This window comes from Bradysia coprophila, unplaced genomic scaffold (genome assembly GCF_014529535.1).
Source record: "Bradysia coprophila strain Holo2 unplaced genomic scaffold, BU_Bcop_v1 contig_94, whole genome shotgun sequence".
Taxonomy (NCBI): Eukaryota; Metazoa; Arthropoda; class Insecta; order Diptera; family Sciaridae; genus Bradysia; species Bradysia coprophila.
In genome coordinates this window covers 3,305,586-3,333,091 of record NW_023504022.1, presented here as the reverse complement: position 1 = coordinate 3,333,091, position 27,506 = coordinate 3,305,586, and the positions used below count along the sequence as shown (strand labels likewise).

At 37.5% G+C, this 27,506-nt stretch overlaps 2 protein-coding genes and 1 long non-coding RNA gene across 12 annotated transcripts; 2 read left to right on the top strand and 1 right to left on the bottom strand.

Annotated features, from left to right (window-relative positions):
* The first annotated feature begins 7,927 nt into the window (after positions 1-7,927).
* On the top strand, positions 7,928-9,429 carry LOC119084972. 2 transcript variants are annotated; one of them, XR_005089189.1, is made up of 5 exons: positions 7,928-8,411; positions 8,470-8,541; positions 8,857-9,092; positions 9,158-9,255; positions 9,314-9,429. It is a non-coding gene; the product is annotated as an uncharacterized LOC119084972 (long non-coding RNA). The 2 variants fall into 2 exon arrangements; XR_005089188.1 differs by lacking the exons at positions 7,928-8,411; positions 8,470-8,541 and having other exon boundaries at positions 8,812-9,092.
* Positions 9,430-17,242: 7,813 nt separating this feature from the next.
* Positions 17,243-25,205, top strand: LOC119084971 (IST1 homolog). 9 transcript variants are annotated; one of them, XR_005089180.1, is made up of 9 exons: positions 17,243-17,565; positions 17,659-17,831; positions 17,885-18,023; positions 18,086-18,165; positions 18,231-18,508; positions 18,601-18,663; positions 19,525-19,593; positions 22,664-22,945; positions 25,079-25,205. XR_005089180.1 is itself a non-coding variant. In XM_037195123.1 (8 exons), the coding sequence occupies exons 1-8, from the start codon at positions 17,384-17,386 to the stop codon at positions 22,865-22,867; spliced, it is 1,188 nt and encodes a 395-aa protein (XP_037051018.1). In that variant the 5' UTR covers positions 17,254-17,383; the 3' UTR covers positions 22,868-22,963. The 9 variants fall into 9 exon arrangements, 1 of the variants encoding a protein (XP_037051018.1); XR_005089181.1 differs by having other exon boundaries at positions 17,254-17,565; positions 18,604-18,663; XR_005089186.1 differs by lacking the exon at positions 19,525-19,593 and having other exon boundaries at positions 17,254-17,565; positions 18,604-18,663; positions 22,700-22,945.
* Positions 25,206-25,222: 17 nt separating this feature from the next.
* LOC119084969 (G patch domain-containing protein 4) lies at positions 25,223-27,050 on the bottom strand. Its single transcript, XM_037195122.1, has 5 exons — positions 26,897-27,050; positions 26,627-26,838; positions 26,370-26,566; positions 26,079-26,187; positions 25,223-26,015 (listed from the first exon to the last, which is right to left on the bottom strand). Exons 1-5 carry the CDS (start codon positions 26,940-26,942, stop codon positions 25,266-25,268), a joined length of 1,314 nt encoding a protein of 437 aa, XP_037051017.1. The 5' UTR covers positions 26,943-27,050; the 3' UTR covers positions 25,223-25,265.
* Between the last annotated feature and the right edge of the window lie 456 nt (positions 27,051-27,506).

Genomic DNA, 27,506 nt, shown 5'->3' with positions numbered 1-27,506 from the left:
AGCTAGATCGTCAAATTGACATTATTGGCGGTAAGCTAAGTCTATCTCAAAAATCAATAAAAAAGCTTAAGGACTATACAAATGCAAGCTCTTTAAATCAACCACATAAGAAAATGGATTTTGTAGAAAATGGGGCTTGGTACGACGATGAAGATATGAATTCGTACGGCAGAGTTTTAGAAAAGTATGGTGTCAATTTGGATACTCAATTTTCGAATAGGTTTACTGAGGATGACATAAAAACTTTACCATCTGCAGATGCTCTGATAGAAAACCACCCTAGATACATGTGCTACAATATTGGAGGGAATCCGAATAGAGATATGAGTGGAATGCACTGGGTAGCAATTTTCCTTGTGAAACGAGGCGATGTAGTTACAATTTTGTACAAGGACTCAAAAGGAGACTGGAATAATAGTTCTGAAATCGTCGAAAGTCTATTTAACGTGCACTACAAGAACAAGGTAGAATTTATCAAACACTCACAGGCTGAACAAGAAGATGGCGCTAGTTGCGGTCCTATGACTATAAATAACTTGGAGATAATGGCACGAATAGTCAAAGAAGCTAATGATGAGGCTAAAGATGGTATAACCGAATTGATCGGGTTATTTAAAGGTGTGAGGATTGCTTTTACCGCTCAAGATCAAGTCCAGGGTATAAGAATATCTCAGTCATTGCAGAAAAAATCATATTACAAAGCTAGTTCGAATGACAATACAAGGGTCGATGATCTCAGAACTATATTGGCAAAGCTGCAATTGAGTGATAATGATATAACGATGAGAGATGATAATCATTTCAACCTGATCGCAATGGAACGCGATGGCAATTGTTTTTATTCTGCCGTTGCAGATCAGATTAGAAGACATGACAAAAATACAAAAACCAACGAAACTGACAACCCAGAAGCCCATTACAATCATCAACGCCTCAGAGCATTAACTGTCGCTTATATCAGGACGAATAGGGGAAAAGAATTTTGTAAGGATTTGGAAGACAGAATTGAAAACCCAAACCCGCATCTGTCAGACAGTGATTTAACGCCAGATATTCATACAGTCGATCAATTTATAGATTTTCATAGCAAAGAAGGAGCATTGGCTGATTCCGGAATGGTTGGGGCATTGGCGCAAGCATTGGATGTTACACTGAAAATATATCATCATAACGGCATGCTTGAAACATATAATGACGTACATGCTGAGGGTCTTAGTCCCAAGAAGATTATAAACATTCAATGTGCTGGCAATCATTACAATTCTTTGGCCGATATAGACGAGACGATAAGCAAGAAGAAAGAGGCGATAGCTTCTTATATTCATAAGATTGATGAATGTTACGACCAATTTAAAGATTGGGGAGTAACTGAACTAAGAAACTGGTCTAGGGAACATAAGGGAAAGTTAAGCCGGAACTGGAGTGACAGTGCAGAATCGGTCGATAAAATATGTGAAGCAATTGCTGTAATGGACAGAGCCAATCAACTTGCCACTGGTTTCCAGAGGTTGTACGAAACACAAAAAATTGCCATTCTAATGTTTATGCAGACAAATGCAAAGGGTCATATCAGTCAAATCAATACAGGTGAGGGTAAAACGACAATAGTTTCGGTTGTACAAGCATTGAAGGTGATGCAAGGATATAAAGGTCATGTAATTACCAGCAACAATGTGTTGGCTGCCGATGGAGTCAAAGACAAGCAATTATTTTTTGACTTATTAGCTATCACTGTGGGGGACAATAATCAAGACGATAAGTACACCGATGGTCCTAGAGCATGCTACGGTAAAGATATAGTGTATGGCAGTATAACCAGTTTTCAATTCGATTGGCTAAGAGATTCATTCGAACAATTGAAGACTTTGGGAGGTATTGACTTCGGTAATATTTGGGTCATGTTAGACGAAATAGATAGTTTGCTAATCGATCAGGGGAGCAATATAGCAAAATTATCTGGTCCGTTCCCTGGCATGGAGAGCCTAAGATATGTCTATATCAATATCTGGGCTGCACTAGCTAAAACCGAGGATGAAGTGACACAACAGATATTAACAAAGTTGAAAAGTAAGGCTGACGAATTAGCCCAATCCTCATCGAATGAGGATGAAAAGCAACGGAAATACGAAGAATGCGAGGATAGTCTCAGAAGATCATTTTTAGATCAGATTAAAAAGCAGATGAAAGACCAGAGATATCATTTGATCAACAAAAAAGTATTAGCCAAACATTTGCATCAATATGTAGACGACAGGGTGGACATTTGGATAGAATATGCATTCATGGCAAAGTATCAGTACAATGAAAATGTGGAATATAAAATTGGCAAAGACAGAGATGGTGAAAATATTATAACCCCAGTCGATAATCAAAACACCGGCGTTTCGATGACAAACACGATATTATCGAATGGCTTACATCAATTTCTACAAATCAAACACAATTTGTGCTTAACGTATGAAAGCCTAACCAGTTGCTACGTTTCAAATGTGGACTACATCAAGAAATATGGCGGTAAATTATCTGGCGTTACTGGAACATTAGGATCTAAGCCAGAACGAAATCTACTTGAATCTGTATTCAATCTGGAATTCTCTGTCGTACCACCATTCAGACCTAAGCAGTTTGTACAATTTCCTGGCCGAGTGTATTCAGATGAATTATTTGTGAACTATGTAGCCATAGCGGCTCTGGGTGAACTTACTAGAACCCAGGCAGATGATAAATCTCTTGGAGGATTACAGCAAAGTGAAAGAACCATAATCGAGAAACCGAGAGCAGTTTTGATAGTCTGCGCTAGCATATTAGATGTTGAAATAATAGCTAAAGAAGTTGATCGAGAGGCAAAAATGGCAGGATTAACACCAAAAATCCTTACATATCGAGATGAGAGTGATGCTCATATTACTGAAATCACTTTAGATGTGCGCCACATTGCAATAGCCACAAACTTAGCCGGGAGGGGAACAGATTTCAAAACTACTGCTCAGTTAAATAGCAACGGTGGGTTACACGTTATAGAAGCCTTTTTACCATGCAACAAAAGAGTGGAGGATCAGGGTTTCGGTAGAACGGGGAGACAAGGTAATAACGGCACAGGACAGATTATTATGAAAATGAGCGAGTTAGATAGATTGGGCATCGTGGTAAATAAGAACGAAAGTATTGATTTTGATGAAATCATTAAACACAGAGACGAATTAGAAACTGTACGTTTAAATGACATCGCCGAAACCAGGATAACTGAATTAGAATTTAAGGGACAGTTATTTGAGAAATTTTCATCGCAATATGGGGCGCTAAAGGAGAAGAGTAAAAATGGATCTGATGTCATAAAATGGATATATGTTTTGAAAGACCTCAAAGAGAAATGGGCGTTTTGGCTTGAAAGGCAAGCATATACAGGAGAAAGCATTAAAAAAATCATCTCTCACCAAGAAAATGATTGTCTTCCGATGGCTGTTGAGCAGGAATACAAAAAATTTCTAGAGCAAGCAAATCAAATAATGAATGGGACCATAAGTCACAATCCTTTTTACAGTATTTGCTTGGCAGAAAGGTATTTAGCAAATTGTAACGATAAATCGGATAGGGAGAAAGCTAGATCAGAGATTGAACATGCACTGAATATTAGTCAGAGTAGCGAACTGCTATATTCCGCTTACATTAAACTTTTTGAGCTGGCAATAGAAGACGGTGGACAAGTTTTGAAAAGATTTAAAAAAGCAATGGGAAGCATTTTATTTTTCCATCCAGAAAGTAACTGTCCCAATTACAAAAAACATGCCCTCACAAATCTTCAAAAAGCAGAAAAAGCATTAGCAGTAGAACACGATTATTTAGAGGAATTAATTTGTCCCAAGAATATAAATGATGACCAACAACAAGAAACGGGCCTAGCATCCATTATCGTCAACCAAAAACTAGAGCCGAACACCAATCGAGATCAGCTCAACACCGAAGGGGTCGTAGAAAACCAAAATCTTTTTGTCAAACACCTCAAATCAAGGTTGGTATGTTTGGGTGCATACAAACAAAATGTCGAAAGTCTGATACGTCAGATAAACGGCGAAGATGAATTAGAGAACTCTAAAGACTCCATTGGCCCATACGATGGGGTTATTATTGACGCTAAGGTACCACAATATTTAAGTAAATTAGATTCTCAAAATGAACTCAGAAAACATGTAACAAATAGATCAGTCAATGAACTTGACAGTGTTGGTATGAGTGCGGTGTATCAATTGCGCAAAATACATGACGTGCATGAAGAAGTCATTGTCGGCGCCAAATTACAAATAATAGGAGCTATTGAGCTACTGCTTTGTGCTGCGGCAATTCCTGTTCTATTACCGGTGAATGGTCCTCTAGCTGGCGCGATGATATCAGAAGCTATAACTGACATCATTACCGCACTGATCGATCAGGGTCAAAGTGCGTTTAATAAAAAAGATTACATTAAAGGGAAGGTCATTAGCTATGGTATCACGATTGTCACGATGGGTATAGGTGCCATAATCAGCAGCACCAAAATTCTATCGAAAGCAATGAATGCTTGTCGTAGTCTAGCTACAAAATTAAGGGCGGTCAAAGGACCTTTTGCGAAAATATGTAAGCTTCTGGCCGGTCAACTAGATAAATTAGCTTTATATCTGGAGAAAATGATAGAAACAATAGAATTTGCTAGGAAAACGGCTGGAGAGCAAGCCAAATACTTGTGCCAGTTGAAAGATGCAAAGCAATTGGAGAGATTCCAAAAACTTCAGAAATCACTGAAATTCAAAGATGTTGTTTTGAAAACTCATCAAAAAATCACTACGATTGTAATGCAAGCAGTAAAGGGCGCAATCGAGGGTGTGGTCATTTCTGTTGCTATCGAAAGGATTGTCATTGCTAGCTTAAATAATCTAATGGCTGGACTACAAATTGTAATAAAAGAAATAGTTCGCGATGCGGTTAGCAACAAAATAAAAGAAGAAAATAAAAATGGAATTTTTGATGATTTATCGTGTTCGGCGATAGATCAAGCTATTAAAAAATTGCAGGACACCAGCTTGGTGGAAGATATTGAGCAAGTTAGCAAGGAAATTGCTCTCGGGATAATGAGACATTCAAGCAATTGGAAATTGCAATTAGGTACTCTTGCTTTGGAAACGGTATTATCTGGAGTTGATATAATAAAATGTACACAAAAAACGTGTGATAAATATTTCGATCTGCTCAGAAAACAAACATGCGCCAATGCTAAACGTAATCCTGATGAGGTAATTTCAATTGATGGCATAATAACCAAAATTAGTGATGTAATATCTGGTATTTTGTATGGTAGGATAGTTGCGCTTACTGGTAAAGTAGTCGTAACGTTACCTAAAGCTCTATACAGGGGATATAAAAAGCATCAAGAGCAAAGAGAAGATAAAAAGTCTATTGCTGCTATGGAAGAAAAATTAAATCAGATTGATGCTGCAAATGACCGAGCCAACGCAGAAAAATGTGCACATGATGCTGTGTCAGCCGTATTAGGATTAAATGGTAATAACGCCAGTAAACAACTGGCTGACGCCACGAATCTAGCTGCGTCAGAAGATGGAGCAAGTATTGAAGATACAAAAAATCTATTTGAAAAAAATGGAATAAAAGCCACCTCATGCGGTGTCGAAGATGCCCCGTCACAATTCTCAAAACTGGATTCAGATAGAGGAGTGGTGTGCCTAAGCGGCGCTCAACCTATTGGCCATATATTGCCTGTTTTCATGGAAGGTAATTGCATCATGGTGAGCGAAGACGGGCACAAAATACCACTCGACCAATATAAACAAAAACACGGTTTTGACAATGCAGAGTTTGTAATACCGAAAGGAGTCAATAGCAGCACAATGGAAAATATAAAACATCAATTGAATCGAAATCGAATTGCGAATGCTACGCATCCTATTGATTATGTGGGACAAGGTGGTGGAAAGATGTTTGGGAAAATGAGTGGTTGTAGCTATGATGATGGCAAAATCGAAGGTAATCCCGGAACTTCATTTTTGCTCAATGTTGCAGAGGGGAATTCATTATTACCTGGCGGCAATCCCGCACATACCTACAAATCTCACGTGGGACAAGTTGAAGGCAAAAGTACGTTTCGCAACAAAAAAGAGTGTAAAGAAAGGGTAGGGGAAGCGTTGAGTTCAAAAATCAAACATATAAATGTTCAGGACCTCGAGGATGCTTCTCAGAAAAGAGTAATCACCGCGAAGGTTAAGAAATTTGATGGTTACGAGAATGGGAAATGTTTTAAATTTAAATACATAAAAATTGTCCAATACAAGCCTGCCGGCAGTAAGCACTTCTTACCCCAAACGGCGTTTCCTTGCTATTTATCACAGGAGGAATTGAAGAAATTCAAATGAATTTTTTTTTGACATCCGTTAGAATTATCCTGATGATCAAACTAAATATTTTGTATGGAAAAAAGTTACTATGAAAAATCAACATCAATGACCACAACATTCAAACCCGTAATTTCTGTCGACACATAATCTTCCAAAATGATTTGCTAGCTAAAGGAGAAAGCTAAGGAAGTCATTTTGGTATTTCGAACTCCACCGTAGACAAAAATGACGTTTCAAAAATGTTTAAAGACGTAAATTTTGTGTTTCTACGTGTTTCTTCAAAGCACCTAGCAGGGTAATAGAGGTTTTTACACGTCAAATAGTATTTTGGTACCAATAATACCATTAGCAGCCTTAATGGTAATTTTGCAATGACATTAGAGGTGTGCACCGCCGATTTTACGCCGGCGCGCCGCCGATTTTTTGCTAATTTTTCGGCGCGCCGCCGCTGAAAAATAATAGCTCACGCCGCCGCCGCCGCCGATTGTATTTTCGTCGCGCCGAAATTTTATACGTTTAGTGCTTTCAGCCATTTTAATTAACAAGGTTTTAGCAAATGTTTATCTCTCTTAATTTATAAGTCAGGTTTCTATATGCGTAGAAAGGAGTTTTTTGTTAATTTTTTTTTGTTGGAACTTTGGGTTTTTCTTCTTACTCGCACTATACGACGGTGATTTTGTTTCTGATGCTACGATAGGGTTATCTTCGAAGTAGCTTTCTATAACGTATCCTATTTCCATCAGTAGATGGCAAGTGTTTTATGCAAATTTTTAAATACTAGTCCAAAGAAAAAGTTTGCTGCTGTCTTGGGAAGGGTATCGATGGATACAACTAAGGATGATCAGATCACGCTGGCCTGGGATCGCCATCGATATCCGAGGTCGAAACAGCATTTGTATTTTCTGTATCCTCACTTAACGTGAACCCTTGGGTACGTTACTCTATTTTCTGTGCAATGGAATGGAGCGCGGCAGACGGCAGACGAAGTTTCTTTTGTTGTCTGTTGATGCAGATAAGAGAAAGAAGAAAGAGAACAAAATACAGTGAATCAGTCAAAACTGGGTGAATACTACTGTAATTGTAAAGTGGCAAACTTAAGACCTTATGTGGAATTTGGGTGGAAAATGGCGCAAAATCACATGTTTCAGGAATTTATAAAGTGGAAAATCTTTCCGGTTTCAAGTTTTTTCGTCAAAAGACGAGACACTGGTGTTTTTGTTTTCAATTTTTAGCTGCTTTTTGTAAAAAAATTGGGGAAAAAATCATTTTGGCGTAGTCTATACACTTATTACTTATAAATTTAAGTTTATCTAAATCTCTTATTTGCGACAACCTTCTACTACGATCTCACTCCTACATCGAACCCTGCTATTACCCTGCTAGGTGCTTTGGTTTCTTACAATTTCAAAACCATGAATTTTTTTGATGAAAAATTAATGTGCCGCCAACATTTTGTAAAATACAATTATACTTCTACAAAATTGCATCAATCAATATAGGGAACAATATTACCAATTTTTTATTTTGGAACATATTTAAGAAATTATTTAACTTTAACCGTAAATTTAAAACATCAATTTTGAAGGAAGGTCGTAAAATTGTTAAGCGATACGGAAAAATTCGGAAATAATTCTAACTACACCAACAAAAACTTTGAACCTTTACCTTTAAAATGAGCTATCACATGTATCTCTCCAATTCACACAGCCCTGTCAATAATTCGACAAAGACATCTCTGCATTTAAACTTTGAAGAGGTGGGGAGGGGAAGGGAAAGGTGGGATTTTTTGTCTCTTCCTCAGATAACTATTTCTTCGATGTCCACAACAACCTCCAATCACTCGTTTGCCGGAACTCGCTCGGTAAACGTTAATTGCGTTATCGACTACTATTGGCAAATATCGACAACCGATAGACTTACCACATGCTTTGCAGCTCCTCAAACCCTATCTGTAGCACGCAACATACAACCAATATAATCACCGAAAAATATGAGCCATATTTTACTCTCGAACAGCAATGACACCTGCTGGTATGACTTAAAATTGTTGTTTTTTTTTGTTCCTTTCTACAAAATTATTACGTTGCAGGTTCCAAACTTAGCAGCCATCAATTCCGTGGCTCAAACTAAAGTAAAAGAAATTAGGACGATCTTCCACCAGGTAAACATTACAAAGTATTCCAGGCAGAGACTATGGAGGTAGTTGCTCGTAGACTGTACAGCTACAATGAAAACTCGGATGAGCTTCATGAGAAAATCAAGAGAAAATACAGATCTTGTAAAAATCCTTGAAAATCTTATGAAATCAACAAAAAAAATCCTTGAAAATCAAAGAAAACAAAAGATGAGGAATATGATTATCTGCCCCTCGCTTCCAACAAAAGAAACTGCCAGTTTAATAGGCGATTGAGCTATTCAACCAATTTAAACTTTAAGCAAGCGCTTCAATGGAAATAAGGAATATTTATTGTTGCAGCTGACAGTTCATCAACACGAAATATCCGACGATCATCAATCAGTTTTCTCAAAAGTGAACAGAGGAAAAATCAACTAACAAATCAAGGAAGAATCAGTTTCTTCTACCAAACTTCCACTTCCACTTGAATTCAAATGCAGGCAATGCTAGAAGTTGGTCCATTGGGAAAAGCGCAAAATGGGTGACCGGTGTGATAAAGCATTGAAATGGTTATTGGATTGCGAAAAACTGATTAGGTAAAATATGTGGCACCGAAAAAGCGATAATTTTAGAAATAAAATTTAATATTCCCCACAGACAGCTCATCTCTCATGAAATGGAAATCCATTTTGATAGCCAACGAGTACAGAAACACGAAAGTAGCATTTAATCAAAACGTGAACACTGGATAACATGTCGGTATGTTCTGATTTTTTGTATAAATAAAATGTAAATAAACTTCAATTTAAAAAAAAAGGAAATCATCGCAGATTGAAGAAGTTCGTCGCAAACAACGCATTCTTCACCATCGATTTTTTTATTTTTTACTTCGATTCATTTAGAATTTACGCAGATTCGATGTCAAGCACGCAAAAAAAATCTTATCAGACTGAATGAGCTTGAATTTACGGCAAACAAATTCATTGGAGACAATGTCAAATAGATCCAGAGAGAGAGAGAGAGAAGAGAGAGATACTTTATGAAAAGTGCGGAGGAATTAGCTCCAATAGACCGATGCAAAGAGAGCTATTTTCGTATTGATTTATGCGTGTTTGCTGATGTACGGTAAAAATAATATGCGTGTGTCTCTTTCTTTCCCATTGTATTAAATGGAAATTTAAAAATGCCGTACAGTACAACATACAAAATCCTCGGATCCTCTCTTTACATCGATCTATCTTAAAATATACCTCAAACTTACCGCAATGTTAACTGATTTTCAAAACCAAATGATGTTGCCAAAAACTTAAGTGTCCATTCCACTCAACGAAAAGTACTCCGTGAGAGAGCAAGCTGTCAAATAAACAAAGCAAAAATTGAAAAAAATCAATTTTGTCTCTCACACGGAATACTTTTTTGGTAAGAGGAAATTAAGCATTACAAGAAAACCGGAAATATAATTATGGCGACTGTGTTACATGTGGAATGATAATGTGGTTTTTATGGGAAAGTAATTCTATCAATTTCTTTCTCCCCCTCTCTCATATAACCCAATTGTTATTCCACATATGTTGCCTCTTTCTGTCAAAGCGCCATAATTATCATATCTCTGAAGAAAGCATTTGTTTAAACTTAGAAAGTATAAAACAATTCTTGGATTAAAATAATTAGTCGTAGCAAAGCACCTAGCAGGGTAATAGAGGTTTTTACACGTCAAATAGAGTAGTATTTTGATACCAATAATACCATTAGTAGCCTTAATGGTAATTTTGCAATGACATTAAGAAAAAAAAGGTACGGAAATATTCGCATACTTCGATTAAAGTAATACTTTTTTTATATTACCTCGCTAGGTGCTTTGGTCGTAGACTCTCGTCATTAAGTTAAAATTAATGTGTAGGCATCCTGTACGTTGTATTTACATTGTCTGCGATGAGAATGTAAATGAAATTTACATGTTAGGTTTTTCGATGATTTACATGCTATCCGCGATCATTTACATGCACTGGTCGGAAATCTTTCGATGATTTTGTTTATGTTTTCACTTCACACAAACCACGACATAAATTAGAATCTACACAGGTAGAACTATTTTTTGGTACACCTGCCATCGATAACATTAAGAATACACTAAAATCACACTGAAATTATAGTTTAAAACAACAAAATCAAAAATTTTGCACTGAAACTGAGAATGACAACAACAAAGAAGTCAATTAAATATAGCCGAAATGGCAGGCTCGACCGATGCCTACTAAATGAAAATGAAATTTTTAGTGCAAAATGTTTAGAAGTTGAAAGGTAAATCCTGTTTTATGCAAAATTGTTTCGTAGTTTTCATCTTAGACAATGTAAATACAACGCACAGGATGCCTACACATTAAAGAACAGAGCAGAAGAGCCTATGTGAATGAGTAATACATGTGTCCGAAATTAGGCGGTTAGCCTTCGGCTCACACGCCGTAAACATCGCACACATGTATTACTCATTTACATAGGCTCTGCTGTAATCTACTATTAATCTTTATGGTTCGTGCGTTTGTAACACTTGTTTTATTATAAAAAAAATTGTTGATTCCTTTTCTTACTCTAATTTTACAATGAAATTATGCATAAGAATTTAAAAAAATAATAAACTAACTAAGATTAACCGCTATGATGAAACCTTATCTATACATAACTAAGAATAGAAGTTAAGAATCTGAACACACGATCACGTACAATATTTTCAATCCAAATAAGAAATTCAAATCGCAGCGCAGTTAATTTGACGAAGCCTTCATTCAAAAGCTCGAAACATTGTTTATGGGTGATGTGATGTAAGGTAGTCACGAAAGTCGGAACAGATTTGAAGATAAGAAAACCACAAAGCACTTGACTATTCCATATGGCTATCTGATACATTAGATAGAATGCGTGTGTGTGTGTGTGTGTGTGTGTGGGAGAGAGAGAGAAAGAAAAAAAACCATGATATTCTGCATATCGTCAGTAGTTGGTGTACACCGACCTATCTGAAAGTCAAAATATTTATTTAATGACAGGAGATTATCAGACAGAATACAAAAAAAAGAAAGAAATGTTTTTATTATTCTGTTCACGCAGAGAGAAAACAAATATAACGAAACACTCAACGAAAAGAAAATGAGCGAAACTGAAGTGTAAGTTTGTAAAACTTGTTCTTCGAAAATGAACGAAGCAATTTCTCTGTGATTTGTGGTCAATTGTTTTGGATATAATTTCAGACAAACAGAAATCTACAGTTTGTTCATGTCATTTTTACACAGTTTTAGATATGTCAGAGTTTTACTGGGTACATTAAAAACTCTGACATATCGACAATCTTTAGAAACTGTGTAAAAATGAAATGAACAAACTGTAATGCTCAAAACAAACGAGGCATTGAAAACGTGTTTTGGTCCTATTTTTCATGACGAAATTTTCGAAACTGTCAAATGAAGTTAGAATTTTTTCTATTAAAAATCGCGACTGCTGCATCTGTCAATGAAAACAAGGACCAAAACACGTTTTCAATGTCTCGTTTGTTTTCAGCATAGAATTAATTATATGCGATCGCGTGTCAAGATTGATAAAGTTAAAAAAGTTAGATTTTAATGTCAAATTATATTTGATGACACATAAATGTCGCTTGTCACTTGAAGTTCCAAATTAGTTTTTTTTAACACGTTGCAGAATAATGCACACGCAGGAACTTTAGACAACCTGGAAAGTAGTAAAGGAGTCGACGGTTACCTCCAAATAAAATTTAAAAAATCTAAAATTTAATTTTTGATTTTTAGAAATTTATTTGTAGGTATTCCTCGACTCCTTTACTGATTTCTAGGGTGCTTAAAGTCGACAAGTCACAGTCACCGGCAAAGTGTTAAAGAAAGTTGTATTTTTGTAATTGCTGAATCAAGGACTTCAAAGTAAATAGATTACGTTCGTGTTTTTGAAAGGATTATTATGAAAGCAATAAAAAATTAAAATTAAATAAAAAAAAATATTTTCATTACTTGAAGCTTACTATCATCAGTCAAAAAACCCTTAATGACACAAGCACGCTAGTTTTTTGTCTTAACCGACAAAATGTCTAACATCACTTTGGGTGGCGAAATCTGCGTGTGAACCAAAAATCAGAGAGATGCTAATATTGCGACTGGGTCGTTTCGACGGATAGAGGGAATATGTCGCATGATTTTGAATTTGGTCGAGAGAATGTATTGAATTCTCTCTCAAAAAACCAGCTGTCATTCGACATATTCCCTCTATCCGTCGAAACGACGTCCCAGTCGTCATATTAGCATCTCTCTGCCAAAAATGTACCCCGAAATAGTTATTTATGCAACAAGTTGCGAAAAGTGGTTGTGTTCATCGCTAGAAAATGTGTTGTTATCGAATGAGCGAAGCGAGTTTGATAACCACATAGTGTGACGAAAACACACTTTTCACAACGTTTTGCATACGTTTTCTGCAACAACAGCGAAAAGTGAACTTTTGAAATGCAAATTTTATCGAAAATATCACTGGGTTTCTTTAACGTTACGCTTTGGTAACGGACTAAACAATCAACTATGAGCAGGGCCTATTTTTTAGAAACTTTCAAGAAACATTTAAGAAACTTTTGGAAACTTAAGAATCTTTTAGAAACTTGAGAAACATTTGGGAAACTTAAGAAACATTAAAGAAACTTCAGAAACATTTGAGAAATTTAGGAAACTTTTCATTTTAAATTAAAAATATCTAGTAAGGAGATCTCTTCCTAATTGTTTTTCGTGTAAGTAAGATTTAACTTTTGTGGACAATATCGAAAAACAACTTCGTATTCTTGAATCATTGCACTGGGGTGAACATAAATTACATTACATACACATTTTGTACATTTTCTGTTCACAGAAATATTTTTTATTTACCTAGAATTCTGTGATATTTTAAAAAAAAGTCGAGTGCACCACTAATCTAGGTATTGTTACTTTGGAAAGCACAAATTCATTTTTTTTTTTTTAAATGTACATCTTAAATGCATATTGTTGTGGTGATTCCACGGTGAACAAGCTGATAAATGATAAGCGATGTAGCTAAAATAAGTACTTGTCGTTTCGTGTGAAAGATTTGCAATGAATTAAAGATTATTGATACAATTGTATGTGAAATTAATGTAATTTGAGATAATTGAGATTCACTGTATTCAATCCTGATACGCTACTCGCTACTCCTTCTGGGCAGGTTAGTCAAAATCGCGTCTCCCTAGAACGCGAACACCTTTCTATTTAGCACGTCTTTGAAAACCTTCAACTTAATCACGAAGTCAGTGGCGCTTCTATCAATTTAGCACAGAATTGTTTGGGTATAAAATAAAATTTTTGAATGGAAAATGTCCACCGAGCTAGCAGAATTAAGTTTTTTCGGTTTTTAATACATAATTTTTTGCGTAAAACATCAATCAAGGAACCAATTTCATTTCTGACTCGTTATCCAAGAACTGGATTTGTCACACTTCCCACTATTTTTTAGCAAAGAAAAATTGAGTTTTTGGAAAGAAATAGTAAAGACCTAATTTCTTCACCATTTCAATAAATGGCGTTTGAAAATTCTTCTAAAGCTTAAAATTCGATAGTTCAAAATACTTTACATCTCACGGTTTTCGCGAAAACGCCTAAAATTAATAGTGTAAGACAAATACGATCTAAAAAGTATAAGAAATCAAAAATAGTTCTATTTATAAAGACCAAGGCTATGACAACTTACATACTGTTCCATTCATCCATGAAATGTGAGTTCCTAGTGCACAATTTTCTGTGTCATTCAGACAATGTGTGAGCTAAGCCAGTAAAGACCATTGGCCAACTTATATATTGCACGAGTTACACGCAAAAATGTACTACTTCAACTTAGCTTTGACGAATGAGAAGCATAATGTAAGTTACAGTCGAAAATCGTAACACTTCTAGACGTACACTTCGACATTTTCAGTGAAAATTAAGCTGAATGAATGAATGAATTAAACTAAAGGTATATCTACAAAAGCCTGTGCAGAAACGAAGAACAGTAGAAGCTAAAATTCGAAGCAGAATGAGTATGATGCATTTTCGACAGTATACTGAAATCATTCAACTATGATAAAGTCTGGTGTTTATTTAGCTGAATTCTTCATAATAAACAATAATTGAAATTTCCTGATTCTCAAGTTTCTCAAGTTTCTAAAATTTGAGAAACTCAAGAAACTTTAGGAAACTTTAAGAAACTTTGAGAAACTCAAGAAACTTTAGAAACGATGTTTCTAAAAAATAGGCCCTGACTATGAGACTAAAACGATCTAATAGAGATTCTTCCGCTGAGGGACTAATTACTCTCATCTGAAATGCCTAAAGTTGAAGTACTAAAAATAATCAAAAATAAATAAAGGAAAATAAAAGAAAGGAAATTAAAAGAAAAAACACAGACACAAACAGAGCTTTTTGCTCTTCCCTACCCACTCATGGTTCACGTTAAGTGATTTTTAATAAAGACAACGGAGCCGTTTCGACCTTGGGATTCAGCGGCGGTCTGAGGCTAGCGTGGTCTAGCCATCATCAGTTGTTTCCACTCGGAATCAATTTTGTGAACTCGCGAACTCACTTGTGTGGTTTTAAGCAACTCGCTTTGGAAACGGTTATTAAGCTTGTTGCTTAAAACCACACTTGTGAGTTCGGCTCGTATCACAAAATTGATCCCTCATGTAATGAACTACCTCCGCAGCATCCAATGTAATCTACTATTCCCTGGTTGGTATGGTGAATACTTTTGCATAATAGATTGTGGATTTGACACTATTTCACAGGACTCTCAATAGACCTTTTAAGTTGATAAAAAGACTAGATGGTCTGGATGGATGAATTGACAGCTGACAGCTGCAATCAGTTCGCTTTTCATTGATTGTGTTCACTTTCGTTGAGTAAAAGTGAAAAGTGAACGATAGTGACCAAAAGCGAACCGATCACAGCTGTCAACTGTCAATTCATCCCTCCTAGACCACCTAGTCTTTTTTTCAACTTAAAAGGTCTATGACGCTGTCGGCAAGTCGGTCACTTCTGTCACTTCACCGATCAATATTTTCATGGACAATGTGATCGAAAATTTAATTTGAAACAAATGATTTTGATTTTCAAATTTTCGTATATCAAAAGACCGACTCGAAGGCAGTGCCATCGCACTATATCACCAATGGCTCTAGGTTAAAATAACCCCAATAAAATATCGACGAGACAAAATAACTACTACCAAAATAACCCCGGTGAAAAAAAGAGGACAAAACACTGATAATTACCCATAATATTTAGGGTCAGTCTCGAACTCGTTTTCTTATAATTTAAAAGCGGCGAGCTTTTTCATACTTTGCAGACGTTAATGGGGCTCTGCCCCAAACCCCGCTAGGGGCTCCGCCCCTTAGACACCGCAAGGGGGATATTCCCCCTTGACCCCCTATGCGGGGGCTGCCGCCCCTCGACCCTGTTTTTTTTATTTTTCACGGCCTGCGGCGCTAACTTCCCTAAAAATAATAATTGTATTTGCATTTGCGATGTTGTACTTATTGAATTCTGGGCAAGTTCTAGCCACAATTTTTATATCTTCCAATTACAGTCGAACTCGTATATAGTCGATATCCTCGAATATAGTCGATATCCTCGAATATAGTCGATATCCTCGAATATAGTCGATATCCTCGAATATAGTCGATATCCTCGAATATAGTCGATATCCTCGAATATAGTCGATAGACTCGAATATAGTCGATATCCTCGAATATAGTCGATAGACTCGAATATAGTCGATATCCTCGAATTTTGTCGATATACTGGTCATCTCGTCATTTTTCCAATAATTTTTTTGACATTAGTTATTACTACAATTCGTTATTTTGGTGGGGTTATTTTGACCGAATACCATTACCAATCTATAAAGCAAAAGTCGCAAAAGTAGTCTAAATCCGTTCAAAATTGATAAAACGCTTGGCACCCTGCAACTGGTTCACAACAAGTGCCCTAAAGGTCAAGGCTGTATACTTTGGGGAGGTCACGCAGATCGCCATTTTATTAGATACGCGGGAACACACCTTTTCCATACAAACAAATTCACCAAAATTGAATTTGTATGACGTGGTGAATTTTTTGTATGAAACGTGGTGTGTAACCCGCGTATCTGCATCTGCGTGACCTCCCCAAAGTATACAGCCTTGCTAAAGGTGGCCTCAGAGCCGTCCGCTTTCACTCCGTTTTCATTTAATTTTTTATTGAATTCTATCACGTTTGGGGTGGTCGTCCTACATTTTTCAAAAAGGATTCTGATGAAAAGATGTCAGCAACTCACTCCAATAACATGCACAAGAACAGATTTTTTTAACGGTCATTTGGCCTCTTAATTTTGTAGAACGTTCGTAACGCAGTGCCCTACACCAACATAAAAGAACTAAAATACGAGAATTTTAGACGACTGCGTCGTGGAAGCCACTTATTTATTTCTGTTCTAATGCCTGTCTTGGAGTGCGTTAATATCAGCAAAAATAAAATACGAAACGCACCAAAGTAGCCTACAATTTTAGCTAGACATGCTAAACATCTCTGACTTAAGCATATTCAAAAAGTCCCTGCCTGTTTATTTTTCAGTGTTGCTAGACTCTATAATAAGTAAGTGAACACTCTTCTACGATTTCTCTTGGTGCAACAAAATAATTGCACAACCAGCTGGACTATAATAATATTCGAAATGTCAAATGTGATGTGTCATACGGTGCATAGGTATTTTTCTATTAAAATAGAAATTAAACAACTTTGAGTCATCCGAAAGATTAGCATTAACAATCGAAAGAGTTTCATTTTAAGCGTCCAGTTTAGTGTCAGTGCAAGAACGGAAAATGTTTTCCAGCGGACCCAATTACACAAAATTGAAAACCCATCTGCGATTGGCAGTAAATCGCCTGAAATTGCTGGAGAAAAAGAAAACAGAATTGGCACAGAAAGCGAGAAAAGAAATCGCTGACTATCTAGCCACTGGAAAGTATGAGCGTGCAAAGATCCGGGTGGAGCACATAATTCGGTAAGGAAAAAGAATTGAAAATCGAGTTGAATATGTATGAAGCACTGCGCCATAGTCGCCAAAATAATTGTGAAATGTTCCTCCACACAACAGCGAAGATTACCTCGTCGAAGCAATGGAAATCGTTGAAATGTTCTGCGATCTATTACTCGCTCGGTTCGGTTTGCTGACACAGATGAAAGAATTGGATTCGGGCATTGCTGAGCAAGTGTCCAGTTTGATATGGGTAGCACCACGTCTCCAGTCCGATGTTGAAGAGCTGCGAGGTAACAATTTTCCTTTCAATTGAAAGTTCACCACTCACTCCCATCCGACACAGTCATAGCCGATTTGCTCACCTCAAAATATGGTAAACCGTTTGCCGAAGTCGCTCGGACGGCCACTGGCGATCATATGGTTTCGGTGAAACTAATGCATAAGCTAGCGATCCAGGCACCGCCGAAAATCCTCGTAGAGAAGTATGATCGATTAGTGGTGGGATGACACTGAGTGTCTGAGTAAAATGAGTCTCACCGTTTAGATATCTGATTGAGATTGCCAACATCTATCACATCGATTACGAACCGGATCCGCAGGTCATGAAGGGTGAAGTTGCCAGTGGTAAGTTTTTGATTCTTCGTTTTTCTAACAGACGACATAACACAGACGGATGTTCTAACTTTCAGACGGCATGCTCATCGATCTGTCCGATCGCAATAACTTAGGAGGTGGTGGATCTGGCGGAACGCCTCAACCGCCTGGTTTCATAGGATATCCACAAGCGCCTGCATTGCCTCCGATGCCAATGCCTCCAATGAATGCACCGTTCAATTATCCGAATATGGGCGGCGGCAGTGGTGGCGGTGGTATGAGCAGTGGAAGTGCAAGTGCTCCACCATTTAACTACAACATACCACCGAATCAGGAGAAAAAGGATTTGAACATCAACACGGACTTCCTGAACGTAAGTTACCGAATTCATTGTTCATGCATCACAGACGTTTGCTAAGGTCGCGGAATTTCGTTCCTTCTATTTCAATTTTCAATCGTGTCCAGGAGGAAAGTAACGTTCATCATCCTCCAGCATATTCTTCGGTCAGTCCAGACGATAACATTCAGGTGAGTCGATGAACAAGCTCGGACGCTTCTCAAATGAGCCGTTGTGCGGTGAAAGATTTTAACGATTTTTTCTTCCAAACTTTCTTTGGCACGCTTACTAACCGTTTGTGGATTTGTTGTGAGTAACATCGGCTTCCGATTTAATTGTCTCGTTTTTTGAAATGTAAGTTTAGTGAGAAAAGTCACAGGAAGTAAGTTCAAAGGGCAGGACTCTTGGCGATGCTATTAGTTTCCGTGACAATCGCCTGGAGGCAACTTCTGGTTCCTTGGGCTACAGGAAATGTCAATGAAATTTCAGCTGATTCACTCATAGAAACAAAACTGGATGAGAGTACGGTACTACCACGCGCATGCGTGTACTGTTGAATCTGCATAAACACTTATAACCAGTTTTGCCTATATAAGTGAACCAGCTGAAAGTCAGCTGGAGCAAATTTCGGCTGAAATTTGTTTGACCTTTCCTGTAGCACAAGAAGCCAGGAAACAGTGGTGTTAGGTGAATTTCTTAGCACAACGGGAACAGCGGAATCGAATAGCAACTTCCAATTTGTTTTTCAGAGTCGTCTGTGCCATCCCTAACTTTAATTTTGCTTTTTTTCTGTTCTTCGATTTCTGTGTCTCGCGGCTTGACTTGTCAAAAGTATTTCAAAAAATCACTGAGCTTGTCAGTCGTTCACAGAACATAATCTGTACAATCATTCAAGGGAGATCATTCATTTGTCCGCCGTCGTTCACACCAATGTGGTAGAAATTGTATGTTAGGCTTGTGGGTCATGTTCATCGATCTGCGTCGTTGTCAGAACATCCGTCGCTTATTTTTGTTTTTGTTTTTCGATTTTTTTTTCATTATTTTCATTTTAGATGCGATCCAATTTACCGCGACGACCCCCAACATATTCATCTGTTATCAATAACGATAACAACAACCAGGTACACATTTGGTTTCATTATATTCATCAGCGCTCGGTAGCTTGCAATACTTTGTTGGTAGAATTCTGAGGGCGTATTCGCAGTCCATTCCTTCGTTTTTGAAAAATGTTCTTCGTTTCACCTCTCTGTTCAGAATTGAAACTGTTAAACGGACAACTCGTTCAGTAAATAGTAAACGAAAGAACATTCTTCAAAACGGGTGGAGTGTGAAAAGGCCTAGTATCATAACACAGCTGTTATGTTTGCCCTGGTGGTGTTTGACGGTAGAATTTAAACTGTAGATTTGATTGGGCGGTAATCGGGTTTATAGTGCTGGACCTTGAATTCACATTTACCCTGCAAGCTTAAGGAGCGAAAGATAGAGAAGGTCGCTGACTTTGACAAAGTTCACACTGCCTCTCTGCCGTGTTAAGAAGGATATCGCCAAATCTTCAGGTGATTGGGAAACAAGTGGTCTCCGATTTTAATGAGTGATAGCTCGTTGCATTCGTCTTTCAATTCTAGGAAACACGTGTCTTTCACTTTTTTTTAAAAAAAAATTGTTTTCTTTGAAAAGCGTTCAAAAGTGAAGACATGTCAGAGGGTAGCAAAAACAGTTTTTCGGCAATAACTCAAGAAAAAATTATTTTAAATGGTTATAATGTTGTACGATTGTCGGCCTTGAAAAGACCTACAGATAGAGTATACGCACCGCTTGGTGCTAGTTGATCCACTAGAGGTATGACTAGAAATACAGTGAATGTTCGGAGAGTCCGCCTTCTCTGCAGCTTCGATGTACCACGGAACTGAGTATGGAATGTTGTAGCTGGCCTCACCCACTATCGTTGCACATATAAATGAACCCAGTACTTTTGGGCTGCAAGCCTACAGAAGTCTTGAAAAAAAGTTGGTGCCAAAATGTAGATTTTTTCCTTCTGTCTGAGGGCCCAACTGCCAGAACAGCGTCTGGAATCATTTTTTATTGTCTACTATTCTTTCACCTTATCAATAGAAAAACGCTTCGCTATGTCGCGAATATATCAGATCCACTATTAGTAATAGAGAACGTCAGATTTTCTTAACGCTAAATGCCACACACTAACGCTAATGCTAAATCCGTACGCTAAATCTGTGAGGCCAGCAATACCTGGCACTTTTTCATCTCTGAATATATCAGCAATCGCTGTTTGAAATTTAAAAATTAATTCATTGCCATAATTCTAAGGTCCATTAATATGAGATTCGCCTTTTATTTGCAAGAAATTTACTGAAATTAAAAATTTATTTATGAAATATGGATACATGGTCGGCCATTTTTGATTCCAATTCGAATTGATTCTATTTCATATTGCACTGCATTTGATTTCTTTAATCTTACATCAAAATGGCGGACCACGTATCCATATTTCATAAATAAATTTTTAATTTCAGTAAATTTCTTGCAAATAAAAGGCAAATCTCATATTAATGGACCTTAGAATTATGGCAATGAATTAATTTTTAAATTTCAAACAGCGATTGCTGATATATTCAGAGATGAAAAAGTGCCTGATATTGCTGGCCTCACAGATGTTAAATTTAAAAGCAACATGGCGTCGGCTAACTCGTTAATGTTGCCTTTATCGTCGGCATTTGCCATTAGCGTACGGATTTAGCGTTAGCGTTAGTATGTGGCATTTAGCGTTAAGAAAATCTGACGTTGCCTAATATCAAGAGAAAAATCATTAAAGTTTTCTCCGAGGATTTTAGTCAAATAAAGTGTTAGCGTATAGCAAATGACCTCAGGACTACGGAACAGTAATTAGTTTTTCAATTGGACCAATATTTGCTACGTGACAGGAGTTTGGAAAACCGTTTGCTCCCACTTGATCGTATCGTTTTGCCAAACTCCTGTCGCGTAGCAAATATTAGTCCAATTGAAAAACTAATTACTGTTCCGGACTCCTAAGGTCATTTGCTATACGCTAACACTTTATTTGACTAAAATCCTCCGAGGAAAATTTAATAATTTTTCACAAGAATTACTAACACTGGATATGTTGTAACGACCTATATTCGAGTCAAAGTGAAGCGTATACGGTAAGGGAATAGTAGACGATACAAAATTACTCACGTAGAACCGTTCCAGACGCTGTTCTGGCAGTTGGGCCCTCAGACAGAAGGAAAAAATCTACATTTTGGCACCAACTTTTTTTTCAAGACTTCTGTAGGCTTGCAGCCCAAAAGTACTGGATTCATTTATATGTGCAACGATAGTGGGTGAGGCCAGCTACAACACCCCATACTCAGCTCCGTGGTACATCGAAGCTGCAGAGACGGCGGACTCTCCGAACATTCACTATATTTCTAGTCATAACTCTAGTGGATTAACTAGCACCAAGCGGTGCGTATACTCCACCTGTAGGTCTTTTGAAGGCCGACAATTGTACAACATTACAACAATTTAAAATAATTTTTTCTTGAGTTATTGCCGAAAAACTGTTTTCGGTACCCTCTGGCATGTCTTCACTTTTGAGCGCTTTTCACAGAAAACAATTTTTTTAAAGAAAAAGTGAAAGACACGTGTTTCCTAGAATTGAAAGACGAATCCAACGAGCTATCACTCATTAAAATCGGAGACCGCTTGTTTCCAAAGTTAAAAAAATCACCTGAAAATTGGGCGATATCACTCTTAAGCCGAAACAACATATCGCATTTTATGTCTGAATAGCTTTCGAAAGCTTTGAGCTTCTTTTGGATTCCACTGAAAAAGTGGACGATTTCAATGAAATTCAAAAGATGATTAAAGCTTCCGAAAGCTCTACAAAAGCACAGGTACTTTGGCTTAACAGGGCTGCGTGTGGGCCATTTTTAATCGTGAAACATTGATTCAGTTTTCAAAAAATTGTTCAGAACGTTCAGAATGAAATCAACTTCACCGTATTGTGGCCTTATTTAAATAAAAGAAAATGTTTTTCACTTCCCATTTACGACACCTTCCATTATGTTGTCATGCTTGAACCTTAGGGGTTCAGATCTTTTTATTTTTATTTGAGTCTGAGCAACTGAATTATGCGATTTCAATCGAACTGGCAATTTCTCAATCCAACAGAATTTGAATAAACCAAAACCGCAGCCCCGTTCAAAGATGACCAACGAGGAGAATATCTTCCCGGATCTTCCCAATGTTCCAATGGACCTACCAGATATTCCCGGCAGTGGCAGTGGTGGCGATAATCATCCGAAGCCGAATAACGATGAAATCGATTTCGATGATTTGGCTAAACGGTTTGAGGAACTGAAGAAGAAGCGCTAACGATTTTGGTCATGGTCACGGTCACGGTTTATTTTGTCACAATAGATAAGAGGAATTTTATGGAATTAAAAATAATTGGTGAGTGTTCGAGATCACGTTTTCCTTTTATACTATGCACTACTGCATAGATGAGGCGACATAACTACACGGTCAATATCGCCAGGATACTATCGTCTAAAAAACGATATTATCGTCCAAAAAAATTTCATCCAGGACGATAATATCGTCTAAAATTATAAATTTTAAAATATTTTCAGGACGATATTATCGTTTTATTGACGATATTATCGTTTAAAAAAACGATAATATCGTTTTTTTGACGATAACATCGTCCTGGATGAAAATATCCGCTGGACGATATTATCGTTATTTTCTTTTTCTGAACAAATTTATCGTTATTTTGGACGATATTATCGTCCTGGGCGATAATTTTTGGGACGATAATATCGTTCTGGACGATAGTATCATCCAGAACGATAATATCGTTTTTAATTAATTTATTTTTTTTAAATTTGAGACGATAATATCGTATTTAATTTATTTAAAATACAAATTCTAGACGATAATATCGTCCTGGGCGATATTATCGTTCTGGATGGTTGTTGAAGACGAAACACAAAATCTTGTAGATAAACACCTTTTTATAGACGGCAAGTATATATTAAAAATTGGTTCATTTGGTTCCGTAAATTTAAATTTTATATAGAAAAATTACACAGACTAATTATGAGACGATGCGAGAAAAAAAAAATTAACTCCTAAGTTCCGACACCGTTCCGGCGCCCGGCTCGCATTGCGGTTCTCCGCTTCGCTCCGGGGCAATGGGCCGGATCGCTAGGCGTGTTAAAACACTTTTTATGTACAATCAAAGTTGGTTTTCATTTCGTAAAAAGATGAATTATTTAGGGACGAACTAAACGCCTTTTTTAAACACTGATGTGTAGGTGATTTCCTCTGACAATTGTTTTTCGATATTTCGGAAGAGAATTCGGTTCTTGCTGCACCTCTGAGTAAAATTGAGTCCTGGACAATATTACCACCCAAAACTAAACGATAATATCGTCCTGGGCGATATTATCGTTTTTTTAAACGATAGTATCGTCCTGGACGATATTATCGTTTAAGAAAACGATAATATCGCCCAGGACGATATTATCGTTTTGGACGATATTATCGTACAGAAAACGAAAATATCCATTAGATTTTCTAGAACGATAATATCGTCCAGAAAACGATAATATCGTTTTTTGAACGATAGTATCGACAAGAAAACGATACTATCGTCCAGTCAATATTTTAGAATTTTTCAATTTAGACGATATTATCGTCCTGGATGAAAATTTTTTGGGCGATAATATCGTTTTTTTGGACGATACTATCGTCTAAAAACGATATTATCGTTTTTTAGACGATAGTATCGTTTTTTAGACGATAGTATCGTTTTTTAGACGATAGTATCGTCCAAAAAAACGATAATATCGTTCCTGACGATATTGACGGTGTGGAAATGTCCCGCCACCAGTAGTGCGGTAGTGCCATATACGCCTTCCAGTGCTCGAAGAAGCTAGAACAAGGATACGCTTGTATCGGTTTACATTGCAGAAAATCAAACCGGGTGTCAGAACAGGGGAAAATTCGGAAAATAAATTCCGAGAAAATTCACGAAAATGAAATTTCAATTTCTAACTTATTAGGGACGCAAGAGCTTCAAACAAAAATTTCAGTCTCAGTGGCAAGCCAAGCTATTTGAACCTTTGCAAGAAAATTTTTAGTTTTTGGGATTTTTAGCCCCCGAGAGTCTAACTCAAAACAGTTATTAAAACAAAAAATTAAACTTTTAATTCTCGCAATGCCCTTCCATCCATTGATTCATGGTAATTTTCCGTGGAGGAGTAGAGATCTTCCAAGCATTCATTAAATGTGGGAATCAAATCTCCCCAATCCAATTGTATCGAGTCGAAATTAATGGTTTCGAGAGCCTTCCCATATGGGGAACAGAGTCATACTCTTCATGTCGACCCATAAGGTTTCCCGAGTCAGAATCTAGCTACATCAAGTAAGATGTTACTCCCAAGTGTCAGACTTCATCGTCAAGTTCAGGTCAGGAGAAGACAGGCCAGCCACTTGAGGCCACACTTAGTTTACTTCATGTGACAGTCATGCTCTGGCCAATCTGTGTGACTTTACGAAGAATTCAATTTTTGTTTACAGTTGCTGCCGCATTCATTGGCCGATCTATTCTTATAATCAACAGTAATTCTGCGCATCTGAGTTCCAGCAGCTGAGCTAACGATAAACTGTCTGCTGTTAAAAATAAATTTTATTTTCCATTTTTAAATTAAATTGGTTTTTGTTTCGATCTTTGAGTGTTAGGCCATTATACATCGGTCCAGCGACACTATAAAATGCTCATTTTATTGACTAAATTATCCGCCAGTTTACTGAATTTCGCATTATTCTTTCGTTGTTTACTACGACTACACTGCTTCACTTCGACGAAAGGTACCTGAGCGTTCCGCAGATGCTCGATTTGGAATTCGGTTAAATCCTCCACGATCACTTTCTGCTTCTTGTTCTTAATTTTACTCAATTTTTTCGACAATTGACTAGAAATGTTCTTCTCCACCTGGTTGTCGTTATCCGACTGACTCTCGTCATCGTTGCAGCGGTACGAATGCAACGAATCCAGATCGCTGTTCCGGCGGTTCTTTTTCGACATTTTAGTCGATTCAAATGAAATCGACAATTCTTCGATGGCCATTTTCTTCAGGAATTCCTCGCGCGAATCGGGCACCCGCATCTCCTTCGACAATTGTTTCAGCTTCTTTTTATGCTTCCGTTTGCTGCGCTTGTCCGGCTTTTCGATTGACAATTTATTTTTGCGAGACTTTTTACGACTTGACTGTGGCTCATCCGGCGACTCCCTCCTCGATTTCTTTGATTTCTTAGACTTCTTCACACTTTCATCCTCCTGCGTTTCGTTCAGATCGACTGTATCGGTTGTGCATGGCACCGGTGAATTGTCAGCGGAAGTGATGGTTTCAGATTTATTCGAAGATTTTCTGGACTTTTTCGGCTTCTTCTCGTTCAGCCGCTTCAGCTTCTTCTTATTCTGGCGAGATTTGGAGTTTGCGTAGTCTTTGAATACCTGGATGAATGAGAGACGGCTGTTGGTGTCAGAGAAAATGGGAAAGTAAATGCAGCCGCAAACCTGTGACGAATCTTCCAGTGTTGATGATCGCAGTTTCTCGACTAGTTCCTGTTCCTGCTTCTCAATTCGATTCAATTTGCCGGAAAGTTTAAGACCATGTCGTGCACCCCTGTAAAGCGTTGCAAAAATGATTTCATTTTGATTGGAGACAGTCCCGTATCAGATGCTCCATCGCAAATGTCAAGACTTTCCCACAAATCAGAGAAAAGTCCGTGATTTCCATTCAAGTTCTGTACGGGATGTCGGGGTCACTTTCGCACAAAAATGCAAAATCGGGAAAAAAAAGCTTACTTGTGCGCTGTGCGACCACCACAAGCCTTGAATAGTTCTTCGTCGGAAACAATTTTCATAATAACCGGACTGATGACTCGCTTGTGTGCAAATTCCACTTCTTGGCCCTCGTTCGTCAGAGTTGCACTCTTCAGGAACGATCCACCGTAATCGGCGTTCTTTTGATTACTCTTGACGGAATAGTTCTTCGTTGTTATCTAAAACGGACGACGAATTTCAGCAATTTGTCACGCTCACCAACATCGACACAAACATACCTCAACCGACTGATCGGTGTTCAGTCCCATCTTCACCTCGTTCGCGTCGTTTTTATCAACATTTAAATTCGTTGCAGCTTGGTTGTACACATTCTCCCACCAGTGATTGTTCAGATCGTCGGCTGGATTGTGTCCCAGGCCAGCATTATCGAATTTATAGTTCGCTTTCAATGGCTTTGTGATTCCATGTTTATCGCGACCGAGACCATCTCCTGATTTGTGACATAAAATTTAATCGAATCCATGCGAATGGTTCGTGCGCTAAATTACCTTCTTTCCATCCATATTTGCCAAGCAAATTTTTGGCAAAATTCATCGCTGTTTAGAAGATGATAAATAAAATTGAAAACCGCGTTTCCACTTTCCGTGTTTATTGTTATGTATTGAATGACAGGTACTATGCGCACTACACAATGTTCGGCATATCAGTGTTGTCAGCTTTTCTTTTAACGAAACATTGGCATCGTAAGACGAGAACATTAGTTCGTGAAAATATTCACGCCGTAAGTGCGCCTCAAATTCAAACATAATCATATAAACGCAAAAATAAATCCATAAAGTATAGTTTCCACTTAAAAAGAGCACTCCGTTTAGCCTCCGTTTACATGACAGTTGTAAAATTGAACAAAAGAACTGTCACGCAAACGGAGTGGAAATTGAATTTATTTCAATTTTTTACTTCGTTTACGTGACAGTTCCTTTGTTCTATTTTACAACTGTCATGTAAACGGAGGCTAAACGGAGTGCTCTTTTTAAGTGGAAACTATACTTAACGCAGACCTTAAAATCTCTATTCCAACGATACCAACCCAATAAAAAACGAAATGTCACTCATTTGTTTGTTGATTCGACCAATTTTCCAAAAATCATAACATGGAAT